Here is a 27,336-nt window from a genome sequence, read left to right on the forward strand (position 1 = left end):
TTTAAAGTAGGCAGAGTCAAATTTAACAAAGCAAGCACGTACCGTTAATTCATTCTGATGTGTCGTTACATATCCCTTAGAAATCAGACACTTGATTTACAAGTCGCATTTAGGACGCGTTTAGGTCGCATTTTTAGCGCATCAAAGGAAAAGTGATAGACGCGCGGTAGTCTTTTGTTTAGCGTGCCAGCTTTTCAATTTTAAGGTTGGTGCTTTAAGTATGGTTTCTGAATCCGTGTTGCTTTCTAAGACAAGAAACTTTTCTCCACATTGTCTCTACCCAAGTGTATAATTGAATATCAACAGAAAACTTTTCATGGTAGGCCTGTGATCACTAAACGAAACCGATCGAATGGGTTACCTGTGGCACGAGTGCACTTTGTCTACTTCAACATATTTTTCATCTTTCAATGCAATTTAAAATGCAACATACACCAGTACCTGCTGTTCGTTTAGTCATTGTTGGGTTGATTTTAATTCGATTTCAGCAAGTTTCTAAGGCTTGAATTTATTTCAAAGCCACTAGACTACGAGAAATATTTATAAAAAAAAAAAAAGAAAAAAGAAGAAAGAAAAAGTGATTAAATAAACCACCAACTGCACAGCTTCGGCAAAAAAATGAATCGATACTTTAATTGCATAACTAAACTGAATCGCCAACGAAATACTGTAAAAGCTTGTTTAAGTCAAAGCAGCTCTTTTTGTGCGTACGAGTCGCCAAGTAGGTTTTAACGAAATCGTTAATAGACCGGCCAGCTCCCGTAAGCGCGAATAACATACAACTGAACCAGTATAAGGAGGACTTCAGGGAAGGAGAGCACTCGCCTTTCAGCAACGTGTCGCATTCCGGAGCATGTGATACGTGGGTGGAGTTTTTCAGTTGTTGGTCTTCATCTTTGTTATATGGGGTTTTCTGAGAGTCGTTTAGTTGCTCTTCCTTCTTAAAAGCCAAATGATTCAAATTCAAAAAGTTAAGGTGGTTCTGAACCCCTTCATACAATTTCTTTTATTTGTAAAAAGTAGCGTCTTGACATTACTGATAACAATTCGATAGTAAAACAAATATGGGGGTCACCAAGCTCGGTTTTGAGATATATTTACCTAAAACTAAAATTAGGGCTGTTTTTAACAGGTTGCATTGCGGCTATGGTAACATATTACGTCGAAAAATGACCATAACTTGTTAACCAAAGTTTAGGCATTTGTTTGATGCCATTATTGTAGTATCCACTGATAAAGGACGATCAAATTATTACTGAAGGAAAGTGCTGGAAACCATTGTGAGCCACCTTAATTAATATACTTTTCACAATAGTGGTTGTAGTGCATCACAGTACATCATTATCGGCAAACGCATTCGACTAAGAATCCTCCACATAACCTTTGCATGCCTTTTTCGAATAAACTCTGCCAAAATTATAAGCCAAAGATTACGGGAGAATGTTCCCGAATTCAACGGAACCCTTTTAAATAGTTTCCACTAAACACAGTATTGCAAAATACTAACCCCAAAGTGAACCAATCAGGACGCTCTTTTTCATCATTGACCAGTTAAGCCATATAATATAAATACATTATATTACATAACGTAATATGCATTATAATGTATTCGAGATCTGAGTACAGCGTGGCGCATCATCCTAGATTCCTTTAAATACCAACTAACTAAGCTATATGATAAAAGTTTAACGGGAAAATTTCCGTTAGCTGCGTGGCACTTGTACTTATAAAAAGGGAAAGGTAAAATATAGTTCTCGAAGACGAGTGTTCAGTGCCAATATGTAGAAATTATTCCAGACGTTTCGGGCTTAGCCCTTCATCAGTGGAAAAAGATTTTCCACTGATGAAGGGCTAAGCCCGAAACGTCTGGAATAATTTCTACATATTGGCACTGAACACTCGTCTTCGAGAACTATATTTTACCTTTCCCTTTTTAACTAAGCTATACTCCATCTGAACGAAGCACTAGTACACTTGCCGCTTCTTCGTAAAGAAAACTCGAGTTCTTAGAGTGAATTCCACACTTTGGAAGCGAGTCAATTTAAGTGACTGGTATTTTCATCGCTAAATCATCAAAAAAACAGGTGCCTTAAACTATCTTTTAAGGTTTACCATAGTTGTCAACAGGAAATTATTTTTGCCACAATACCTTTGAGGCTCACCCTGTTGATGTCCTTGAAAAATATTCCAGCGTAAGAAAGTGTTTAACCTGAGACCAAAAACTCGTTACGTTATAATGTATCGCGGCTTGTTGTGACGGACAAACCGCAAATAGTGCTCAAGGCGAAATTCAAATAAGCTCAAATTAAAATCGTATACTAGCACTGGAAAGAGCACGTTTACTTTAGTAACCCTGCAAAGTTTCAGCATATCAGGTGTAATATCAGCTGAGAAAATGTAAGTTGAAAAATGAAAAATTTACAGACGTTTGTTTGACTGGGGATATGGCGTATACCCCAAGTCATACAAACGTCTGTAAATTTGTCAAATTTCATCTTACATTTCCTAAGCTGATGTAATACCTAATATGCTGAAACTTTGCAAGGTTACTAAAGTAAAGGTGCTCTTTCCAGTGCTGGTAACAGTTTTTCATTCAGTTCAATTTTGACTCATTCGAATCTGTTGCCGCCATTTTGGAGAATGGTCTATTAAAAGGGAAGTATCATGGGGTTTTTGGTATCTTTTGTTAAAAATGCTGGAGAGGAAAGAGATAAACTCAATTCTTGAAAGGAACAACTCATGATCTGTTCTAGCGCATTTTGGAAGCAAAAATGCGAGAAATTGAAAAACATTAGCCTTATGTTTTTCAAGTTTCAATCCATTCTTCAAGTTTCAATCCACTCCAACCTACTATCTCTGGCCAGAGGCACTAATCAACAACTCATTGCACTGGGGTGATAATTTATAACAAAACTAGACAATTATTTTTCAGTTAACAAACAAACATTTTGGGGGTTCTGAAATGACATCGAATTCACATGATACTTCCCCTTTAAGCCGCAATATATAGTGATCAACATCTAACTTCTCTTTACAAGATCGCAACACAGTCAAATCTCCAGGTCATGAGAATAAATACAATGATCACCAAAGATGAAATGTCTTGATGTGTAAACAAATTCTCCCAACTAGTACCAAAAGAAATACAAAGAAAACAGTGAAGAGATTATGCAAGTTGACATTGGGACTTACTGTTTATAATTTATTGTTGTTATCGTTCTTACGAGCACTTTTTCGTGAAAGAAACGCAATCCCTCGCTTAAAGTTATTTCGAAAAGAAATGGAACGGCTTGCTGAGTTTTACAACGAGCCTAGCTTTGCCACGTTTTTCCTCTTTTTCTTGGGCCCTCAATCTCTACTCCTACCTACTACTATCTCTACTATTTTGGAAATCTTTTTTGTGCTGCATGCAAAGGTAATATTAGGGACTTTAAGAAACCACAACGTAAACGTCGCTTGAAAATATAAGTTCGCGTTACTTTAACTACTTCGCAATTATTCCAATTCGTTCAACTTGTACAATGTGGCCGAACTATCCAGTAACAGAACAGGTGGAAACGGCGTTCAAGTTGAGACAGAGATCAAAAAAAATTACCGTCAAGTGCTCACGTTCTCCACAAAACTTTGAATTTGGTTATTTCACGTTCTTGTTTGGCCGAGCAAGGTGGAGAAATGTAGCAAAATTTATAACGTACGTGCCGGGCCTTTGTTTTTCTCATTATATCCTATTGTTTTGTGACGTTCTCGTTGCCGTCGCCGTAGTAGCTTCTTAAACTCCCTACTGATGAAACAGTTATGGAAGAGCCCCTGCCTCCACTACTCTACTTTTAACACTTTACTGGGAATTCTTCGCACCGATTTCGTCTTAAAAATATTTCTCCCATCTCAATTATCTGGCCCTGAGTATGCGAGGATGACGAAACCAAGAACACCCAGATGCAGAGCGATGCGAGTCATCCACTGCTGTATCATGTGACCTCCAAGGCCAGATGGGAGCGTGTTAATGAACGAGTAAAATAGATTTGTTTACTGGAAATTCTAAAGGAAAGCCCTATATACAACTGTAACTTGTAAAAATATTTTAACGGCGTTTTTACAATTTCATACTTATAAATAACGTCACAGCTTATTTTCTATAACTTGTGTAAGTTTAACACACCGCTATGTTACAATAAAGGCGATTTCCAATCGCAAGAGAATCTGTTTCTTCAAACCGCTTCATTAAGGTCAATTGAGGCAAGTTTAAGTCTGAACACTGTATGCCTCGACGACTAAAATAATTTCTCTTTTCATCCCCCTTTCCCTCAATTCAATTCAATTCAATTCAATTTATTTGCCATTAACAAAAAAAATACAACATAAATACATTATAGACGACACACAATATTCTTACTATTACAATATTCATACTTGACTATTTACAATATTAAATGTGTTAAAGGCTAGGAAGCCTATATAGAAGCCGGGGGCTTATTAACTATAGGCTTCCTAGAACTATTGGATAAACCATTGAAGTTAAGGGTACTGATTGAAATTTCCAATTAAATTTTTTTTTTTTAAAAGAAGAAAAGGAAAAAAAAAAAAAAAAGGAAAGGAAGAAAAGAAAGAAAAGGTAAAGAAAAGGTGTGTAGCTCAACAAAGAGTCAATTTAACTTAGATAGAAGGAATTTTTTAAGTCTTTTGCCAAACAAACTGATAGTTTCACTGTTTTGAATTTCACGACTTAGCGAGTTGAAAAACGAAGGACCTTGAAACCGAATTGAGAATTTTCGAAGATTAGTTCGACAATAAGGTATATAGAAAAGGTTGGAATTTCTTGTTTTATAAGAATGTATTTGACTTGCAACAGTAAACATATCACGAAAATAATTTGGAAGTAAGCTTCTTTTAAAAAGATACATACATTTACCTATTTGGTATAAATAAATGTCAGAGAATTTTAAAATCTCCTGTTCTTTAAAAAGAACACCGGTATGAGCATCAAAAGAAACTTTTGATATTATTCTAATTATCTTCTTTTGCAGAACAATAATCCGATTTAAATTAGACTGATACGTCGATCCCCACACAGAAACACAATAAATTAAGTAAGGGTAAACTAGACTATAGTACAAGGAACGTAAGGAGGTTTTGGGGAGGCAAAAACTAGACTTATAAATAATACCTATTGATTTTGATATTTTTCTAGAAACACTAAGAATGTGAGGCTTCCATGACAAATGCTCATCAAGGATAACACCTAAAAATACTGTTTCTTTCACACGTTTAATTGCATTGTTGTCAATTTGAATAGATATATCAAGTGTTTGCCTCCTTTGGGGTGGTCTAAAAACCATAAAATTTGATTTTTTAAAGTTAATGGACAGTTTGTTTGCTCGACACCAATGAGTTAATTTAAGCAATTCAGAATTCAAGATTCCAGGAAGCAAGTTAAAATCTTTGTGGGAGAAAAATATGTTTGTATCATCTGCAAAAAGAATGAAGTCCACGACCTTCGACACGTTACACAGATCATTTATATAGAGTAGGAAAAGTAGGGGACCTAGTATAGAACCCTGAGGCACCCCGCACTTAATTTCGCAAGACTCCGACCTAACGCCATTAAATTCCACATATTGTTGTCTATTGCTTAGATAGCTTTCGAACCATCTAAGTGGAGTGCCACGAACACCATAATGCTCTAATTTTGAAATCAAAATGTTATGATCAACGGTGTCAAAGGCCTTGGACAAGTCTATAAAAATACCAACTGTGCATTCCTTATTGTCAATGGCGGAAGAGATTTTGTCATATAAACAAGCAAGAGCATAAGCGGTGGAGTGATGCTTGCGAAAACCATACTGATTGTCAGAGAGAATGTTATGATTATTAAGAAACATTAAAAGACGATTGTACATTACTCTCTCTAGGATTTTAGAGAATGCTGGTAAAACAGACACCGGTCGGTAGTTCGTAAATATATCCTGCTCACCAGATTTAAATAAAGGAATAACTCGAGCAATTTTTAATTGTTTTGGTACAATTCCAGAAGTGATGGATAAGTTAATTATGCATGTAAGAGGTGAAATAATTAAATCGATAGATTCTTTAATTAGGTTCATAGAAATGTTGTCATAACCTACAGCAGTACCTGAACGACAAGTGCTACATATTTCAATAATTTCTTGCTCATTTACAGCATCTAGAAATATTGAATTAACTAGTTTTGGAGGTAAAAAAGAATTGTGCGACTTTTCTGATACAGGAATTTTGCTAGCTAAATTGGGGCCAATATTAGTAAAATATTTACAAAAGAAATTAGCTATATCTTTTGGATTGGAAATTTCTCGAGAATCTGCCCTAAATATAGATGGCAAGCTACGCTTTCCTTTATTTCTATTAAGGATTTCATTTAGAACTTTCCAGGTAGCCTTGACATTTGATTTTAATTTTTCAATTTGTTTTTCATAATATAAACGTTTAGCAACTCGAAGAGAATGAGTAAGTTTGTTTTTGTACGACTTATATGCATTTTCATTGGAAGAGTTAGGGTTATTAAGAAAAGACTGATATAACATATTTTTCTTCCTTATGGATTTAGCCAGTCCTTTAGTAAACCAAGGCTTACGAAGATTGAACCGTTTCGCTTTCATTTTTTTGAGTGGAAAACATTAATCATAAACTGTAGTATACTTTCCAACAAAGAGTTCATAAGCGCAGGAAGGATCATTTAAACCAGGCATTTCAGTCCAGTTTATCTTCCTAACTCGTCTTTAAATACACTTAGATTATGCGCATTTTTTTCACGAAAAAATACGCATTTATTCTTATCACTGGTAGTATTATTATACATGATAAGTGAAAATATCGGTAAATGGTCAGATATGTCATTGAGAAAAAGACCGCTTATTGAGGGACGAAGTGGATCGTTCGTGAAAATATTATCTATTAACGAAGCTTTGTTCGCCGTAATTCTAGTGGGACGTGTTGTTAGTGGAAAAAACATCCTAGAGTACAACAAATCTAAGAAATCACTTGTCGCTTTATGACAATGATGGTTAATTAGATTTAAATTCCAGTCACCCATTAAAAATACAAGCTTATTTTCCTTGGAAATTTTCCCAAGTACTAGATCCAAGTCAGACAGAAATTCATGTAACTTCGAGTCGGGTGGTCGATAGATAATGCCGACAATTATGTTCTTTACTTTTGTCCTATTAATTTCAACAAACAAGGATTCAGCAGATTTGTCCCCAGGGAAGCCTAGATCATGACGTTCTTTGTAATTTAAATGCTCACAAATGTAAAGGCCAACACCTCCACCAATGCGATCAACTCTAGGTTTATGCAAAAAATTGTAACCCGCTATATCGGAAAAATGATAACAATCATCAAGCCAAGTCTCAGAAATCCCAATGATAGGAAATTTCACTACAAGTTGGCCTAGAAAATTTGTAAGCTTATCAAATTTATTATTTAAACTACGAATGTTCATATGGAGGAACGAAAGGCTAGATTCAAGGGTACTGCATTTTAAATTTAGGCGACTTTCGTTTTCGGCTAACATGTTTTTGAAGCTATCTTCAGTATAGTATTCACAGCTATTGTTTTTTAAATAAAAATTCATATCTGGATCATTGTCTTTACAAAGACTGAAATTTTTATAGGATTCACATAACAAAGGATTAAACTTTAACTGAGCTAATCTATCAGGATCAAAATTGATGGTACCGCCATTCATAAATTCAATGAGAGTTAGCCGAAATTCATCATCGTCCAAATTATAAAATGGCATGGATGATAAACTAGTCATATGATTTATCTCGAATGACTAAGCGATCGAGTACAAAATATGCAATTTTACCCGCCTGTTTAGCAGCTTTAAACTTCTCAAGGTGAGCCTCCCGCTTTTTCAGAGTTGCGAACGCGATATCCTCACTGATGTGTAATCCAACGGGCTTTTCTTTCCGAGCTTTCCTTAGAACTTGCTCACGTTGCTTCCAGTCGCGAAGACGGCACACTATTGTGCGTGGCTCATTTGCGTTGGCACTGCCTCTCTTCTTCCGTCGCTCCACACGATGAGCTCTCTCAATGTCGACATCCAAATCAAGTTTAGCTTTGATGGCATGTTTAACTTTCGATTCAACTTCATCCCAATTCTCCTTTTCACCTTCGGCAATTCCTTTAATACGGATATTATTTCTCCTCGATTGGTTTTCTAGATACTCCGCTTTTAGCTCTTGTTGAGCCAGGTCTGAATTTAACTGATCAATCTCGTCCTTGGCTTCCTCAAGCTTAGACGCAAAGGGCTTAAGTTCCTCGATGTCTTTTTGGGAAAACTCCAAACTTGCTTTGAGGGAATTAACCGACTCAACCACACCATCCACTCTCGCCGTCAGTGATTTCACGACTGAATCAAACAACGCTCGTAGCATCGATTCTTGTACTTTCAGCATTTCTTGAACTGATCGTAAAGAGACAAACTCTTCTGTATCCACAGATGCTTGAGCTTCGTCGCCTTGAAAAGCTTCGTCGCTTTGGTGAGCTTGTTCAGCGCCATGAGCTGCCACGAGGTGTTTGGGCTGCTTCGAATGACTTTTTCTTACCATAATTTGCAAATTTCGATAACTAGTAGAGCTACACACAAATAATAAATATAGTAACTTGAAAAGATAACGATTATAGCTATTTTTTGAGACAAAATTTCATCTTTTGCGGGAGCACAGCAAAACACGTCCGCTCCGCATCAGCACCTTCACACCCTTCTCCTCCCCTTTACTTTTCACCATCATTGGTTAATACACTACAACTACGTATATTAAAATGAGAACCTCTTCAACTGAAACTGCGCTATACTAAGCATCACTAACTACATGCACAGTAGTTAATCGCCTCCTGCTTTGTCATACAACAGCTATATTTTAACTTCAGTGATCGAAAATGTGACCTAAGATTTTTAGTATGTGTGTGTTATTTTCCCTAATGCGATCTTCCGTGGAGGGGGGGGGGGGGTAGTCCTGAAAAAGACTGTTTACAATAGAGCAGTGTTCTACACTCTGGTGGTCTCCTTTCGTCGATATCGGGTTGCAACAAAGACAATGTCCTATTACCTGAGACTATCACGCGGATACCACAAATCTAGCGACCGTTTACAAATGCGGGTTTTGAAACAATTTTAGCAATAATTTTAAGTGTGATTTCAAATTGGTCGTGTAAACTACCTACGAGTTTTGCAACAATTTCACGGGGATCTAGGGCGATATGAGTACGATTTTGACATACAACGCGCATTGGCTGGACAAGAACGCATGCGAGGAGCAAAACTCGCGCCACCCAAATGCTCCTCTAAAAAGTACCCCTTCTTTACCTCGACAAATGAAATAAACAAAAACAATTCGACCTAAAAAAAAAACAAGATTGAAATTTACCAAAACAGACAGATCACTCTTTGAGTCTTTAAGGCCAATAACATCCATTATGACTTAATGTCCAATCAAGTCAACGACCAGCAGAGAGACTAAACAACGTTTCGGATTTCCAGTGGGCACGGAGAATAACTCCCGTTAGGGTTTTTCAAATGTCAGTCAATAACAACAATCTCTTTCAGGACTGTCCTCACCCGGCCCAGTAAAACTACAAGCAGTCCCTCTTTTCGCTCGGGGAATGCAGAGCGGGGTAAACATGCGAGCGCGCGCAAAAGACGCCCACGCACACGTCACGTTTCCCGCGGCTGGGGATTTTCGCGTGCTTTCGCGTGTTCTTCTCAATAGACTATCCTTGAGCGAAAAGAGCAACCTTGACAATGATGTTTTATTCAGTGAGTGACACAGACATACTCGGCAAAAGGAAATCTGAGTTCTCCTATCAGGAGTCGAACCTAAAACCTTCCGATTACTAGTTCGGATGCTCCACCACTGAGCTACAGGAGACTCGTGGGAGCTATTAAACTAGGTTCATGGGACAAACATCGTTCATACCACTAGGATTTGATCCCGTCCCCTGGACAGACCCTTGAGTACACCATCCACTCTATACTTGACACACACAGTCAGCACTAACTCCGCTAACTCCCTGACTACTTTTGAAACCAACTGCTTTCACAAAGTCATCTCCTCCTACTGACAAAGAAATGGATTTCCCGCGGTCCAAGCGCAATTTTCACTTCAGTGGAAATAGGCTTGCTTTCGTCCAACTTCAGTGTGAAGTTTCTCAAAATCAATGCAACCACAGCCTTCATTTCCACCACAGCAAAAGGCTGACCGGCGCAACGCCTGCTTCCACCACCAAAAGGAAGAAACGAGAAGGTGTGAACAGCCATCTTGTCATCCCAACGCGTTGGATCAAACTCTTCTGGATTATCCCACAAATCTTCCAAATGGTGCAGGACGTATGAATCCAGAAAAAGTACAGAGCCTTTGGGTATGTGAAATCCTTCCCAAAAAGAAAGCAAACACAAAGACAGAAGCCTTAACACAAATGTGGCAAAGACTCGGAGTTTTCTACCAGGCGGTGGTCTGGAGTTTGTTTAAGGGGGTTAGTTTCTAAAGAAACTGTGGTGCTGCGTCGGTGGGGAGTAGAAACGAATGTTTGGTTTATCAACAGAGTTGATAACTAAAGGTAAATTGGCCACCGTAAAGAGATTCGAGCGCTGACGTTTCGAGCGTTGGCCCTTCGTCAGAGCGAATCAAGAAATTGAGGGTTGTTTGTGTTTGTATAGTGAGCAGTGGAGCTACGCTATTGGTGGGAGTTTGTTTACCCATGTGACATGCAGTGATACCGAGAGCACATGGTGGATTCTTTTTGCTAGTACTTCGATACACTAAATTCACAGAATCTTTATTTTCTAGAATCGATATACACGCAATAAAGAATTAATACAAGCTTGAAAACTTCTTGATTTGGGGACCAGTGAAGCTTGGTAACTTAAAATAGCATTTTGTAGGCTCTGACTTTCCACATTTAATTTCAGGCACTGATTCCTTCTTTAAGAGTTTAAAAAGACCACTACTTAAAGTTACCTCAATATCTTTCAGGGATCAAGCCAGGAAACTACTTGCCAGAAAGGATATTAGTACCTCTTTGAGATGTAAAAGAATTCAAGACACACAAACATATACGATTTTGGTATAAGTTCCCCAGTTTGGTATAGGTTCCGACCAGCAATCATCCTTAACACCTGTACATGAGAGTCCCCTTCTCAGGCAACAATGTCCAAAAAGGAAAATCCCTATGAATTGAACAGAAGTATTTCCTTTTTATATGCTCTGCCCAGAGCAATGAAAATTGAGTAAGAGCATTCTTCATCTTTGGTACAAAATATTAAATGAACCTTACCTGCTAACTCAGTATCTTCAACAGCTCCTCTGCTGAAGCCAGTTATTACAGGAATAAGTCGCTGAGACTCCTTTATACAATTTGCTACGTATCTGAGTTCCTTTTCCATCTCTGAAGTCACCACATCTGAGTCCCCAAGTACTCGGTCAACTTCTTCTTGAGCCAAAGCCTGAATTTCAGGGTGCTGAGCTGGGAATGAACCATACAACCAAGACAAATCAGAACACAACATGACAAGAACATCACAAGAAAATAAGATTCAAGGGGATTTGTTATGTATTCAAAGAAGGAAAACAGGTTTTTTTTGTCAGAGCCCACAAGTCTTTTGACATCTACATCTGCATCATAAGTGGAGACGTGGTGTCAGTTGTGGTGGTTGGTGTGTAAGACATTTGATTAGCCTGGGAACATGCTATATATTGGTCTCACACAAGACTTATTTGGGGCACTAGTGGCAAGTGAAGCAAGCTGCAAGAGGATTACAGCAGGGTTGGGGACGGGGCAGAAGGAGAAATATGAGCAACTACTTGTAAATCCTCCTGCCGCTTTCATCTTGCCTGCTGCTCACACAGGGTTCGTACTCTTTTGAGCTTTTGAAATTCCATGACTTTCCATGACCTTTTCCATGACTTCTCCAAGTTTTCCATGACCTAAATTTGACCATTTTCTTGGAAATCATCTTTCATTTTGGGTTTGTTTCTACTATTTTCTTCGCAAAAAAACCAATTTATTTTGTTCTTTTTAATAAACATCATTTTCCATGACTTTCCAGGACCCACACCTAAATTCCAAGACTTTCCAGGCCTGGAAAACGAAATTCTAAAATTCCATGACTTTCCAGGTTTTCCATGACCCGTACAAACCCTGTCACACCCCAAACAGATCTTGTGAGAGACTGCAATCAGAGAACTTGTTTGCAGGCTATTACCATTGATCTGACTTTCGATCATAAGATCAAAGGGTCGGTGTTTCAAGGCTAGTTACCATGTTGTTTCCTTAGGTATATAAAAGCCATCAATGAAGCCTAACAGCAATACTGGAGGCAACTTTGTGATGCACTAGCCAGCATTCCTTTGGGGGAGAGGGAGAGTAAGTAGCATTTCATGCTGGGTATTCTGTGATGGACTAGCATAATTTTCACCCAGCAAAGAGTAGCAGTACTTCTAGCCACTTGTCACTTCATGCTGGGTACACCATGCTGGAGTAGCATCCGTTTGATGGTGGCTGGGGAGTGGATATTCAGTGACATCCCATCTAGGAGGGGGGGGGGGGGGGGGCGGGGGAAGAAATACTTCTGGTTGCTTTCAGTTTGTGCTATAGAAGCTAAAATTATGCACAGGCTGTGTGGGGGTGCCTGTGGCGGGAGTACACTTAACGTTGACCTATTATTATTCATCTGTGTCTACACTGTGCTTCTGTACTCACCTAGGTGGTATAAAATCCAGCACAGTTGTGACGTAGTAGTCTCAAACCCAGCAAACAAAAAGGCCAGGATTTCATCATGTACTTCCACATCTGTAAGTTTGTATTTGGACTCTGGATCTTGCGCTCTCAACAACAACGTCAACAAATCTCTTTTATCATCGCCATCGTCCTCACCCTGGCGCTGCTTAATTATCTGTCTTACAAGGTTGTCCAGGACACTTTGGTGTTGATGGACATGAATTGCTTTGAAAGGATGCATCCAAGACCACAGCCTTGGAAGTGCCAAGAATGCAATGTCACCAGCATGTCTCAGAAAAGAATTCACAGCCTGAAAAGAAAATGATTGATCTCATAAACATTATTATGCACATACCATAATAATATTGAAGAGTTCAGTGGAAAATGTGGGATACAAGTGACAATTTGACCTTGGAATCAAAATTTCTCCGCATTCTCTCTACTTTGGCCAGCCTCCCACAGAGTTATTTGTAGGGGAGTCGCAAGGAGGGAGGAGAGTAATACGTCTCCCCTAAAAATGGAAAGATCAAACAAACAAACAAAACAAAAAACAGATAAAAGAAACCTGACGGGTACTCGCTATAATGGACTATACAAGGAGCCTTTGCTTGAAAGGGTACCTTGTCAGGCTGGAGATATAAATAAAGATAGGGATTTTATGAGATGGAGTATAGAAAAGGGTTGGAAAAGTGTCACTCGGGTATTTAAAAGGGCCTTTTCAAAATTTTATCAAAAAGACCGAACAAAAAAGGATGCAGTTTTTTTACTATAGGTCTGTGAAAGGGGTACCATTTTCCATGGAAAGTATGTGAAAGGGTTATTCCCTTGTGTGCCAAAAATGGTATATAAAAGGGTAAGGGTTTGGACCTTAGGGCAGAACCTCAGCTCCCCCACCACCACCCCTCCCAATCCCACCCCTATGAAAAGAAGATACCCCTAGCTAAACAAACCTTGACTAGCCTGTCATCAGGTTTTTCCTGCACTTTCAAATCATAACCAAATGCCGCCTTGCTGATGATATCAAGACCAAGATTTTTAACAAACGAGAAAACTTCTATTGATGATCCAGTGGGCACCTTTTTCCATTTCTCAATTACAATTTGAGCTTTGTCACTGATGACGTCTAAAGCATAACTCAGAAAACCAGAATGAAACAATGGCATGATAAGTTTTCTGTGCTTCTTCCACATTTCACCTTCCAAGCCATTGAGGCCATACTTGCCGAGAAGCATTTGAAAACGAGCTTGTGTGAGTTTTGAGATTGCATAGCTCTTAGATTTCAGGATTTCTTCACACAAGGCAGGATCAGCAATAGAGAAGATATCTCTTCCGTATAATGGAGGTCTTCCCATTTGAATCCGAACCACCTTGCCATATTTCTTGTGCAGTTCCAGGAGTCGCACATGCCTTTCTTCTACATTGGTACGGAAAACAGCTGTGTTCCCAAAGAGCCAATTAGGTGTAGGACCAGGGGGCATTGACCTAACAAAGGGAGAATAAAAGCTGTATTAAACATGAATGAGGAATATCGAAGAGAAGTGAACTTCAGGAAATCTGCCAGATCGAATCTGCCAAGACCATTCTAAAATCAGTCATAGTTCGAATCCAGTTGAAGTTTGAAAATTTTAAGCCTTTTATTTGCAATGGCTTACACTGCTTACTTCATTACGATACAAATTAAACATTGTGTACGTATCATGCGATCATGCATACATCGGTCATGCTTTTGTCACCTCACTTGTAAACGTTTCTTTTCTTAAGTTAATGTTACCGGATTATTTAGGTGAATAATTTCTTACCTTTTACGCGAAAGTATTGTTACTAAGACTTTAACAATTAACCAAGCAAGCAAAATAACGGCACAAGACAACGACACATCCCGAACCAACACAAAATGGCTGTCCTCCATTTTGGAGGTTCTGTGCAATTCTGTGCAATATTGGGAGCGGATCGGAAACCTGGATAGGACAGCGGATTTTTTCCTAAAATTTCAATTCGTTCCATTGGTTCCAAGCTCCAATGTACGGTCGATTTTCCAAATATTATTCGCAACCAAATACCAATACAATCAAATAGAACGTTTGGGTGGTGAAAACTATCATTTTTTAAAGGGGAGTTAGAAATAGCTGGAACAAGGCCCAACGAAAAAAGATAGAGTGTTTCTTACTGTATGTAAGTGAAAGGGCTACCATTTCCTGATTTCCTATGGAAGGTATATGAAAGGGTTACATTTCTTGTCTGAGCCTCCTCGTATAAAACTGTCTTGAGTACCCCACCTCCCGGGGATCTAGCCTAGAGTAGCTTCCGTCGTCGTTTTGTTTCCTTGGGCATGAAACAATTGCTCCACATTGTCTCTCTTCACCCAGGTGCATACATTTGCTGTCATCGTAGGTGACTTTACCCCCCCCCCCCCCTCCCTGGTGTAAAGACTTATGGTCCCGAAACTAATGAGCCTCGTTTATCGTTATCCTTATCCTCGCCTATTACTGTATGATGAGTAAATGCAAATCCAATAAATTCAAACAGTTTGGTTTTCTCAATTTTTTTGTTTGAGCATTTTATGTAAGAGCCGATGAACCATTTAAATCCAACATAAGCCGAAATGTGACATTTTCTTTCCCGTATATGCTGGAAGATAATATTTCATCGTTCAGCCCAGCTCTAGGTAGTTCATTTTAACGATTTTAACCGGTCACTTTCAACTGGACCCAGGTGAAAGGCACTGGGTCAAAGTCAATGGCATGACGCGGGTTCGTCCAAATTCAGCCCTTACCATTCGTCTAGGTACGATCCTTTTTCAATTCTTTTCCCCATTCCATGGAGAATACAGCCGAACAGAAAGAAGAAAGCCGTTTCATATTCTGTGGTATCCCACGGGTTGTATTCACAGTTATTTCCTGGTGCGTTTGTTGAGTGTTGCATGGGTGAGCACGAAATGTATTTGGAGTATAGTCAAAACAGTTTTCGGAAATTCCTCAGTAATCTTTGAAAGTATTCGCCGATCTTCGGAAAAATTCCAAGGAAATGGTTTTTTTTAGCCGTTCGGAGACTTAATATTGGGAAAATAGTAGAACCACTTTCTTTTTGAACGCTTAATAACGTTTTGTCTACTAACTGAATTTTTAAAAAGGGATTATAAACATCCTGAGGTCTTGATTTTAGAGCCGGTTTTGTCTGAAAAGCGGTAAGGATATTAGTAATCAAGTCTAATGAAACAGAGTATGAAAAATCAATATATTGGCCTGCAATAGGTTTAGGGTTTCACTGAAGCTCTTGGTCAGTGTACAACATGCGTTCACCTAAATCCTGAGATGAGGAATACAGAACAAGCGAACGTAACGATCCTTATGTCGCCCAAGTCAGCAGTTTGGCAAAGGACGAAAGGCCCACTCGTAGGGGTTAAATGTTTTGTGATAAACCGTTTTAATGTAAGCTTTTCCTCTTTCCATGACCCATGTAATGGTCATTAATTAACTGTATATCTTGAACCTGCACTTCACCTGACGGATGTTCAAATTTCCTTCCTGCTCGGAAACCCAAGATAGTACATTTGCACATACAAAACAAAACAAAACAAAAATACTAGCTTTTCGCGTTTTTTTAAAGTGAAGAATCTCACTGAGTTAAAACCTGCTCTGGCTGCGATCACTAATATTTAATTTTCTTTTACCAGATGTTCAAAAATCGGCAGGAATTCTCGTCTTGTTGAAAATATTTATCGTCATTACTATACGACATTCAAAGGAAGAAATATATTATTTATATGTATTGCTTTGGGGAATTACTTTTTAAAAATTGTTTCGTCTAAAGTTTATCCCGAAATTAAAAAATATATATATTGTTAGTTGAAAAAAAAAATTCCGAAATGAAGTTTACAATTGCGCCCTGAAAGCTTAATCGCCGTAAGGTGAGCAAATTTAGGGGAAAAAATTCAGATGATTCCCTAAGGCAATTTGTTCAAAATTAAATGTGTGTCAATAAGCTGCATTCTCCGAAAATGCGACTGAAACGATGCGGCAACGTAGACATGTTCGAATAGTGACTTCGCAGACATCTGATCCCGGCCCTGTTAAAGCCGTGGTTAATTAAAAAAGGTGAGAGGCCTGCAAAAAGAGCGGAAGGTGAAAACAAACACTGGAGAAGGCTTCTGCTCTCACAGGCTACAACTTCTCCATGTTGGCCACTTTTCCCCACCGTCTTTCGACCAATATAGCTTCTTGCGTACATTTAATTAGAGCAGTTTCCAATTGAGTGTCAAAAGTAATTTCTTGTTTGCTTTGGTTTTGCATTACCAAAACTCGCGCCACTTTCTCAACCAATGGGAATCCAAACCAAAACCAATCGTGTTTTCGCCGCAAGCGTTTTCCCGCGCTTGGCGCCAGTTACATGTATTTGCCTCGAATTCTGATTGGCTCGTTGGGTTGTTTACATCTGTTGCGATTGGCCAGAGTAATTACTTTGGTTTTGGTTTTGGTTTTACGACACTCAATTGGAAACCGCTCTATAGCAAGTTTACCTGATGAATTTCGAGTTGATACTGCTTGTTTGAGCAGTTTACTGAACCATATCTGAATGCACCTCCACCAAACGACTGAGCCTTAGCAACAGTAGCCTCCCACACAGTCGTTTTCAAGGAAGTCGTGGGAAGGAGGATAATTCGACTCCCGCAAAAACGACTGTGGTTCGAGTATCACACGGTCAAGGAGCGCATATAAATAATGTTGACTTGTAAGCAATAAAAAGGCTACCATTTTACACTTGGACGAGGCTTATATTTTTAAGAGATATTAATGAAAAAGTACTAAAAATAAATGCACTTCAGAGCTTCTAGATTTCAAATTTTCGGGGGACGCCTCTTCTGAAAGCCTGCCTACGGCCCTGAACATGCGTCAATTTGAATCCCAAGATAAGGAACACAGAACAAGCGAAATAGGGAAAATTGTTCATTAATACGTCGCTTAAGTTAGCAATTTTGGGCATAAGCCTATTCGTAGGGGTCAAATGTTTTCTGATAAACCGTTTTAATGTAAGCTTTTCTTCCTTTCGTGACCCATTTAATGGTTATTAATTAATTGTGTATATCTTGTACTTGCACTTTACCTGACGGATGCTCGTATTTCCTTCCTGTTCGGCCTGCAACCTTAAACGCGACTGAACGAAATGCGTTTCCACAAACAAAACAAACTGCAAAAAAAAAAGTAACGTGTTTTGCGTTTTTTTAAATCGAAGAATCTCACTGAGTTAAAGCTTCCTCTCACTGTGGTAACCAATTTTTAATTTTCTTTTACCGAAAGTTTGTAAATCGGCCGGAATTCTCGCCATGTTTACAATGTTTAAATCATACATGACAATTAAATGAAGAAAATATAATATTCATGTATTGCTTTGGGGAAATACTTTTTAAAACCCCTCCCAGAATATAAGACTAAAATATTTATGGTTCTAAGGCAGTTCTCATCTTTGCCAAAAGGGCGCTTTTAACAATACAATGGAGACTCATTCATCTGCTTTCTACTCTTTACAGGAACTGAAGATATAAACTGCTTTAGTCTTTCCTCTTTCTCTCTTCAAATTGATCTGAAAACTGATAACCTTAGTCCAGCTCCATTAAATTAAAAAAAATATCTGATATTTTGTGTGTACAACGATTTAGAATGAAAAATAACAAGTACACAAAACGCGCTCATTTATTTTGGCCCTTCTCTTCGTGTGACACGCGGCGCATTTGTAGTCTGTAGTTTGCACGCAATTGGCGGCATCTCAGTAAAACCTCTTTGGACGTATTAATCGCGCTCTTGTCGCGTTCCGTGTCATTCAGTAGAAGCAGGTGTCCTTTTCTCCTTTTCTCTCATTATTGTAATTATTTCATGCCGTTTTCATTTCAACTCCCGGGGTGGCATACATTCCATGTAACGGATTTATGACATCAAAGCGGCGTCTAGAGTTTTCTGTTTTATTCCGCCTTTTTCCTCAATTAATGTCAACGATCAACACTAAAGAAATATCCCGAATTTCGTTTCACCAATACTGAACAATAGAGAGCACCATATGTTAAGGAGATCACCATTCACAAACAACTTTCATTTGAATGACCACACGTAAAGATTTCGTCCATGGACTCAAACGTTAGAATCACCTTTGTACAGCATCATAAACAGCACCACAGGAAAGTACTGCTTAGTAGCTTTCATTTGAATGGTCACAATTAGAATCAGTTTCACTTACAGATCAAACGTTTAACAAAAACAAACATGTAGTCAGCATTATAAACAGACAGGTACTGCTCAATAGCCGACTTTCCTTTGGACGTTCATAGTTAAGGATTTCTTCCACGCTAAGACTAAAAAGTTAGAACCACATAATACGTAATATGTAACTAAGGAAGATTAAGCGATGGGAATTAAAGAGTTTTACAAAATCTCAATACATTTCTTTCTCGTTTCTTCGAGATATTTTTCCTACCTATTATAGTTAACAAGTGTTTGCAACATGCAACCTAAAAACAACACCGAATCAATTTCCGTTAAAACTCAGCGCCACATTTTGATTTCAAAGGATGCGAAATCGAGAATAATAATCAATTTTTTAAGACAACCCACAAAGGAGGGCAGAATGAAACAATCATGCTTTTATACCTGGAACTGGAGATATATCTGTTATTAAATCAACGGGATATTGACTAAAAATAGGTAAATAGTCATTATTCACAAAATAAAACCTAAATGTGGACAGATTCATTGACTCAGGATTGGTCTGCGGTTGGAGAACTTATTTTCCACCTGTTTTGAAATTTGGAAGAAAATCACTTACGCTTTAATTTTCAGACCACCTCAGGGATTTAACATTTTGGAGGCCTTTCACTCTTAAGGCAAAATAAATTTGTTCTTTTGAATTGAGGGTTTTGACCCCCTGAATAATTTGCAGATTAAAATTTTTAAACCTTATCTTTAAAGATCGGCATATGGAGGAAAGGACGAACGAGGTCATGCTTATCAGAATTGTCAATCTCAGCACTATTGTTATAGCTTTTTTTCGAACAATTATGCCTTGAATTTCTCCTACTGCTTTAGCAGACGCTCTTCTTACTCAGACGCGTCATGTTTACATTTTAACCCTGTTTTAATATTAGTGGTAGGTGTCAATTTAGCTCATAAATCAACCAAAAACCATAAAATTGCTACTTTTCCAAGAGGTTTTAAAAATTTCTTGGCTTTTCTAATTACAGCCTTACGCCCTTAGGAGATTTTTATTTTCAAGCTTTTGAACCTCGGAAAGCTCTAAGGACTTTATAACTGTCTTTAGACCAGCGAAAAAGTGCCTCAAGGTTTGCGTGTAGATGATGTGTGATTGATTGGCGCTTCTGTTGTAATGGAAAAGATTTATACTGGCTTTCATGCAGGCAGTTCAAAGAAGATAGAAAACGTTGGGTCTATATAATGAGCGGATCAACTCGCAATTAATAGAGGACATTCTCAGTCGCGGGAAAAGGTTTATTATTCAGAGCTCACTGTCTCGTCCGACATTTTCGAGTTGTCTGAGTTGTTTTTATCGCCACCTGCTCCGCTGAGTGGAGTGGATCTGTGCCATGTTATATCACGCTGAGTTTTAGAACTGAACAACATATGGTTATCGGGTCTGTTTAGAAGTAATGGAGGAAAACAACACCAAAGATAGTCTAGCCTCGGCCGGTTCGCTGAAAGAAAATGAAGCGATAAGAGCAGTAAAACTCACATTGTACGCTGTGATCTTCGTTACTGGCATAATTGGTAATGTGCTGGTCTGTTTGGTCGTTTGTCGGCAACAAAAGCTCCGCACATCGACAAACTTTTACATCATGAACTTGGCCGTAGCGGATCTCGCTGTCACAATACTGTGTATACCATTCGACGTTGCGGTGCAGGAAAACAGCTATATTTGGCCGTTCGGAAAGTTTCTATGTCACATTATTTACCCTATAATGACCATGTGTACTTTTGCATCCGTTGGAACTCTTACAGCGATAGCCTATAACAGGTACTCAGCCATTTCGCGCCCGATGCGGATGCCAGCGGGAAGAAAACGCGCCAAAATAACAATCGCCGTAATCTGGGTTGTTTCGTTAATATTCGTTCTCCCCTACATTATAGTTTTAACAAAAAGAAACTCAAGGTGCGAAGAGACTTGGTCGAAGCTTCACAGTCGCATCTACACAGTTTTTATATTCGTTTTTCAATATGTTATACCTCTGTCGATAATCACGCTGGTGTATGTAAAAATCGCGGTGCAACTTCGCGAGAATCGAAAGAATCTAACCGCAGCACATAGAGTCCAAGACCGAGACGTGGCGAAAGTCGTACGAATGATGGCCATTGTGGTTTTACTTTTCGCAGTTTGTATGCTACCGAACCATATCCTTTGGGTCTTGAGTGACTTTACCAACGACTTCGAGTCTGGGCGAAAAGTCCTTGTATGGGGAGAAATGCTCATATATGCCAACAGCTGCACCAACCCAATCGTCTATAGCATATGTATAGAGGAATTTCGCTTGGCTTTCAAGGCCTACATAACCAAATGTTGCCGTGTAACGGACGACGATATTAGGCCCGTCAGAAAAATTTTTGAGCGGATTTCCGTACGAGAAAAGAGCGTTTCGAACGATAGAATTCTTGCAAGGCAGTTGAATCGCCGCCTACGAAGCTCATTTCAGCGGAATCAATCGTTTGAACTCAGTCGTGGCAGCATTGCGAAAATTTTCGGCCGATCAAACGACGGAACTTTATCTCCCCAAGTTCGGGAAAGAATGCTTACTACTCCTTCGCCAAATATAGAGACTGGGCAAACTACACCGGAGATAGAAGCTATGAACGGCAATGTGTTTACAATAACTTCAGTTTGAAAGCGTAAAAGGATTTGATTTAGTAATCTCTTTTGGCTTCAGGAGAAGTTCTGGAGATCATGAACTGAAGATGCGTTAAAGGCTTTTAAAGTTCTGTGGATGAAGTCCGTTTACAAGTATGAATATTCAAATGAAAGCGATTTCAGCAATTTCAGTGCTTTTCGGCCGGATTGTCGTGCTGGCTACAACGTTGTTCTCACTTTTGAGTCTATGGATGAAATTTATTCAAATGAAAGCTACTGAGCAGTACTTTCTTGTGGTGCTGTTTATTATGCTGTACAAGGTGGTATTCAATTTTGAGTTTGTGGACTGATGAAATCCTAAAGTGTGACCATTCAAATAAAAGCTACTGAGCAGTACTTTCCTGTGGTGCTGTTTATTATGCTGTACAAGGTGGTACTCAATTTTGAGTTTGTGGATGAAATCCTAAATTGTGACCATTCAAATGAAAGTTATTGAGTAGTACTTTCCTGTGGTGTAGTTTATAATGCTGTACAAAGGCGAGGTGGGTTGGAGTCTGTGGAAGTAATCTTAATGTATAATTATTGAAATGAAAGCTATTCAGTGAGCAGAACGTTTCAGAAATGCTGTCTATGTTTTCGATATTTTCAATGTCGATTTTTTATGCTGGACGGATAAATTTATCGTTTGCGCTCCAAAAGTGATCAGGTGAACTCTGACACAGTCCCAAGTTTTTGTTCAAGGAAGAAGTGCATGGAGGCGTCAAACTGACTAAAAGGAGAATTTTCTCTCACATCCTTAAGTGTATATTAGCATTTTAAATGTTGGTAAGCTTAAAAGAAAAACTAATAAACCACGCAAAGGTATCTCGTGACACTGAATCTTTATCTTAAGAATATATTCATATCTAATACAATTTACACATCTTTATAAGCCGGCAAGCAGGGAGACTGAGTTCAAATACTATGGAAGAGAATCGGTGGCTTTCAATTGACTACGAGTACCAATAAGTGGTAAAGTGTACCACCTATTGTTACTGGTAGTCAGTTAAAAGCAATATTTGAACTCCTGCGAAACTGATTCTCAAGAAAACCGCTGTTTCAAATTCCGTAAGTGGTGCTGAGTGAATTCTCCAAGTGAGTCTAGGTAAGTTATGTCAAACACGCCGAGGGATAAGCACAACGAACGATTGTCATAACTATTTAGGTAAATTCAAACGAATGTAAGAAATAGAAGTCTCATCGATTCTCGATCTCTTCAGTTTTATTCTGCCATTACTTTGCATGTCAAAAGAGCGAGAAACGGTCCTTGCACTTTGTTCAGTTGAACGTGCCGGTAAAGAGAGAGCTTACTGAATTTTTAATAGTGTTTCTTGGAAACGTTTCCAGCGCAGTTTATTTATTGTTAATGAAATAACTTGTAAGAGATCTTTTCGGAATTAGCATAGTAACTAAGTAATGATCAGCTTGACGGAGAAAGCTGGATACTATGAGAGGAATGCTGAAATCTGGTTAATACTTTACGTTGGAGAGAATACGTGATATTTTCTGCAGATTATTTAATAAGTTTATTCGCCTTCATCTATTAGCTCTGATAAAACGTTTTTGGCTTTTAAAGTGACGTTGGTATTAATTTATTTATGGCAAAAGGCCTGGCAAATTAAAAATTTGAAAATTTTATACTTACATTTTTCATGATGAGTTTTAACTTTCTGTCTAATAAATAACTCAGATAACAAGGACTGGTTTACAAAAGTCACCGAAACTACTAAATATTGAAGAAGAAATTCTCTCTTGTGAGTTGTATGTTATCAAAATTTCAAACCAGGAAACCCAAGCAGTGAAAAATAGAGACAGTTTCTCTGTCCTTAGGGTTATTTTATTTAAAAAAAAACATGGACATTTTTCTGGAAATTAAACTTGCCCAGAGGAAATAACTTTTAAATTTTTAATAGTCCACCCGCTGATTATCTTTAGAATTTTAATTACAGTCTCAAAACGGTCTGGAACGTGTACAATTTGTTATTAAATTTTGTACAAATTGTTTTCGGGTGAAACTGGAGGGCGTTATTTGGTTTGACCTGAAAAACTCTACACCAACAACCCAAAACGGCAGCTGTATATTGCACAGCTTGTCATAACAGTCAAGTATCGATAATTCCATTATGTCTTGTTTGTAAACTATTACAGCATTTATTAAACCCATTTTGAAATCAGTGGCGATCGTTTCAATCTGATTGACTCTCGGCAGTGCGATTTATTCACGAATCGCACTATTTTTTGCTCTAAATCACATCCTTTCAAAATGAAAATGAAATAATAGAAATAGAATACTAACATTGACAAAAAACTGTGTGATTTCAAAATAGGTGTAATAAAGTGCTAATTAAACTTTGTGTCGTGCAATTTTAGTCTGAAATCATACTTATGATTTCAAATCGAACTCGCGCTGCGCGCTTGTTCGATTTGAAATCACACGTATGATTTCAGACCAAATTGCACTCCACTCAGTTCAATTACCATTATATATTTTAGGCATCTATTTATCTTTAATCGTCTGGTTTGTCAATTATCGATAAGTCTTTTTTTTCTGTTTAATGTTGTTCTTTGTAAAGAATTGTAAAAGGCAATTAAATAAAAAGAAATTAAAAAAAAAAAAAAAGAGAGAGAGAGCTGTACCGAAAAGATATCAGGTTTAAACAAAGTCATCCGAAATTATTTAATTCCCATGTGTGTATATCAAAGCTAAGAGTAAGACGGTGCGTTTAATTTGATGCAGAATAACTTAGATATCATAGTGCTCCAGCATCTGCTAAGGGTGCAAATTGTTGCTAGCTTCTTTAATCCTTGAAACCCTAATATCGACATGCATGTTTTCCACATTGTTCTCAAATATATTTCGTGTGGAACTTGTCGAAAGAATTTGTCTGATCAGTCAAGACATTTTTCTTTGGTGATCATTTTCCATCTTCTCATGACCTGTATGCTTGATAAAGTAGTCATATTGTAAGGAGAAAGTAGATGCTGATCTCAAAAGGGGATTAAAGGGAGTAAAGAAATGTAGATCTAGCCTGGCTTCTGAAAAGGCGCTTTCCCTCGCCTACTTGCGTGCTGTCACAAACTTATCTCCATTGAAAAGGAAATTGGAAAAAATGCGTATGCATCAAGGCAAAAGGAACACAAATAAAATAAATAATCTAAAAAAAGAGCAAGGCTGATTTCACGGTCAGGGAAGTATATTACAATTTTTTGCTGATTAGATCCTTCACTATAGGATCCGTTACTTCTTTTTTGTCGCGGTAACCGCTTGCAAACACAGTTAATTACTGGTTTTTACTTAACAAATAAAACGGTCAAAATTCAAGCGAATTTAATGGAAAAAGCCCCCTACTAATACAAAGTTCTTTGAACGAATATAACCTGGGCATTGATGTTCAGACTTTTACGATATGTTATCGACTCGTATACCAGAAACAGCAGCCTTTGCAGCAGATCAATAGTACGATTCGTAGCGTTCCGTTCCGAAAACTCATCGAGCGGCGCCAATCGAGTGCGGAATGGAAGAGATAAGGGGACGGGGTACATCCCGTCTCTGTACCATTTTTTACGACGCGTTCGGCTCGCTCCTCTCGTTGAGTTTTTATGCGTTCAATTTTCTCAGGCTAGAGGAGTATCCAAGCCAAATTGGAACCTAGGAGCTGAGCCTGCCTAGATGTCGAGCCTACAGAAAATAATAATAATAATAATAATAATAATAATAATAATAATAATAATAATAATAATAATAATAATAATAATAATAACAATAATAATAAATTTACACAATTAGAAATTTCCTGAGCTTTACTATGTGTTTCTTCCTCATCGTTAACATTTTGGTGTTTTTAAATGAAAAATCATTAAACCAGATAACAACAGAAGGTTATTTAACAAATATTACAAAAAATGAGTTTGTTAATGTGTGAGCGTTGTTGTCACCACATTTTAAAATAATTAACAGTTTCTTCGAAGAGCTGAGCATTAACTCTGATGAAGAAATGAAATCTTGCAAGAGAACCAGAAGATTGTTGGCCGGTAACAATTGAACCCACAATAAGATCACTCACAGAAAATTCAAGAAACTGGCTTTTGGCTTGTACTTTCGCTGATCGTCTGATTTTTGACATTTGTGCAAGCTATAACAAGTCATAAAAGCGGATAACAACGTCCGAAGATTACTTAACATATACTTTTGTAAACGAGTTTGTTACGTGTGAAAGTTGTTTCCAGTACATTATGATATAGTTAACATTTAATTTGAAGAGCAAAGCGTTAACACGTGTTAATTCTGGTTAGGAAATGAATCATTGACAGGGAACGAGAAAATTGGTGGCTGATAATATTTGAACACACAATAGGAGCACTCGCGTAAAATACAAGAAAACTGGTTTTGATTTGAACTTCCCAGCTGTTCGCTTGATGGCTGTTATTTGGGGAAGCTAAGGCCTCGTCCGGTCAAACCATCAGTCCTCTCCATGTTCACACAACAAATATTAGATTTCGTGTAAATCTGCACCTTTTTTGATGCTTTTTCGAATTGTGTCTACATCGAAACGACGAAAAGACTGATGAAATCGAGACCTTTGACAATACTTTCAAAAGTCGAGGTGAAAGGAAAGGAGAGAAACTTTCTCTGGTTGTTTGCTAGCATGTATTATTTCAAAGAATGCAATAAAAAGAATAAGTCACAATGCCCATGAAAGGGCTGCGATCCACCAAGTCGGTTACCCCATAATTAGCCATTTCTGAGTTGCTAGGAGCATCATTACGAAAGCGAGACTAAGTGCAAAGCTTTTCATGTGAAAATTAGTTTTGCTTGTATGTGAATGAAAACTAATTTTCAGAACAAAACCTGGGAACATAGCCTCGCTTTTATAAAGAGGTTCAAAGTAACTCGGGAATGGCTTATTGGGCTCGATGAGTATTTTTGTGAATGAGATTTCTAGCAATTGGTTATAACTTTCAGTCAAACTGGTCCATTCATAAGGTGATGTATCAATCTTGAAAAATTCGCAGCGTTTAAAATCAACCAGAGTCTCGACATTGTTGAGAAACATTACATGTACATAAATGGTTTTCCGGACCCAGCGTTTCTCAAAAGCTCCCGAAGAGCATTTAAGGTCTAAAAAGTATTTTTCTTATCCCTTTTCTAAGATTGCTGTAGTTGTTTTTCGTATACCCATTATTGGTAAATAAATGAAAGAACATATGAAATAATCATAAACTTCATGAATGAAGTCCCGAGTCGAGTTACAAAGGACAAACTGAACTTCATGTTTTGCCTTCTTCGCAACTTAAACAAGCTTAAGTTTTAACTATGACACAAAATACAATTCAAATTCGTATAAAAGAATCCTTCAATTTAAAATTAAAGCTCACAACAAGCTACTTATCAATTAATTGAAGACTTACCTGGATTTTGAAGCTTTTCATTGACGCTGGAAAATCCTGTATCGATGTACCATGCAAACTTGCAGATCGAGAAACTATTTTTCAGGTTTAAGATCTCAAAATCTCCTTTCCGTTGCGAAAAAACCCTTGCTGAGACCATTATCTTTTTCTGTGAAGTTAAAGCCTTATTTTGCTAACTGAAGCGAAGGGAAGGAACTCATTTATGCCGAACAAAAACTCAAGATTCCAGAACTCGAAAGCCTGCAACACTGCCTTGCTCATAAACAAAAATGATCACGTGAATCAAATTTTTCC

General features: G+C 38.0%; 3 protein-coding genes across 6 annotated transcripts; 1 reads left to right on the forward strand and 2 right to left on the reverse strand.

The window, feature by feature from the left end:
* Positions 1 to 3,175: 3,175 nt before the first annotated feature.
* LOC146481909 (cytochrome P450 4X1-like) lies at positions 3,176 to 27,272 on the reverse strand. 4 transcript variants are annotated; one of them, XM_085108015.1, is made up of 7 exons: positions 27,043 to 27,272; positions 17,857 to 17,940; positions 13,707 to 14,238; positions 12,739 to 13,066; positions 11,314 to 11,502; positions 8,741 to 10,410; positions 3,176 to 4,297 (listed from the first exon to the last, which is right to left on the reverse strand). In XM_085108015.1, exons 3-6 carry the CDS (start codon positions 14,232 to 14,234, stop codon positions 10,085 to 10,087), a joined length of 1,371 nt encoding a protein of 456 aa, XP_084964141.1. In that variant the 5' UTR covers positions 14,235 to 14,238; positions 17,857 to 17,940; positions 27,043 to 27,272; the 3' UTR covers positions 3,176 to 4,297; positions 8,741 to 10,084. The 4 variants fall into 4 exon arrangements, with proteins under 4 accessions (XP_084964141.1, XP_084964140.1, XP_084964142.1 ...); XM_085108014.1 differs by lacking the exons at positions 17,857 to 17,940; positions 27,043 to 27,272 and adding an exon at positions 14,556 to 14,670 and having other exon boundaries at positions 3,176 to 3,361; positions 3,452 to 4,297; XM_085108016.1 differs by lacking the exon at positions 17,857 to 17,940.
* Positions 7,785 to 8,617, reverse strand: LOC146481910 (uncharacterized). Its single transcript, XM_085107575.1, has one exon. It carries the CDS (start codon positions 8,586 to 8,588, stop codon positions 7,785 to 7,787), a length of 804 nt encoding a protein of 267 aa, XP_084963701.1. The 5' UTR covers positions 8,589 to 8,617.
* On the forward strand, positions 19,933 to 23,897 carry LOC146481911 (QRFP-like peptide receptor). Its single transcript, XM_085107616.1, has 2 exons — positions 19,933 to 21,914; positions 22,025 to 23,897. The coding sequence occupies exon 1, from the start codon at positions 20,405 to 20,407 to the stop codon at positions 21,629 to 21,631; it is 1,227 nt and encodes a 408-aa protein (XP_084963742.1). The 5' UTR covers positions 19,933 to 20,404; the 3' UTR covers positions 21,632 to 21,914; positions 22,025 to 23,897.
* Positions 27,273 to 27,336: the final 64 nt, after the last annotated feature.

Source organism: Pavona decussata, unplaced genomic scaffold, assembly GCF_977016875.1.
Source record: "Pavona decussata unplaced genomic scaffold, jaPavDecu1.1 SCAFFOLD_48, whole genome shotgun sequence".
Classification (NCBI taxonomy): domain Eukaryota; kingdom Metazoa; phylum Cnidaria; class Anthozoa; order Scleractinia; family Agariciidae; genus Pavona; species Pavona decussata.

Coding starts and splice junctions, on each gene's coding strand:
- LOC146481910 (XM_085107575.1), bottom strand. CDS start 8,588: ATGGTAAGAAAAAGTCATTCGAAGCAGCCCAAACACCTCGTGGCAGCT.
- LOC146481909 (XM_085108014.1), bottom strand. CDS start 14,665: ATGGAGGACAGCCATTTTGTGTTGGTTCGGGATGTGTCGTTGTCTTGT. Junction 11,503..12,738: donor CTGGATTTTATACCACCTAG/GTGAGTACAGAA, acceptor GTTCATTCCCAG/CTCAGCACCCTGAAATTCAG. Junction 10,411..11,313: donor TGAAGATACTGAGTTAGCAG/GTAAGGTTCATT, acceptor CTTTTTGGGAAG/GATTTCACATACCCAAAGGC.
- LOC146481911 (XM_085107616.1), top strand. CDS start 20,405: ATGGAGGAAAACAACACCAAAGATAGTCTAGCCTCGGCCGGTTCGCTG.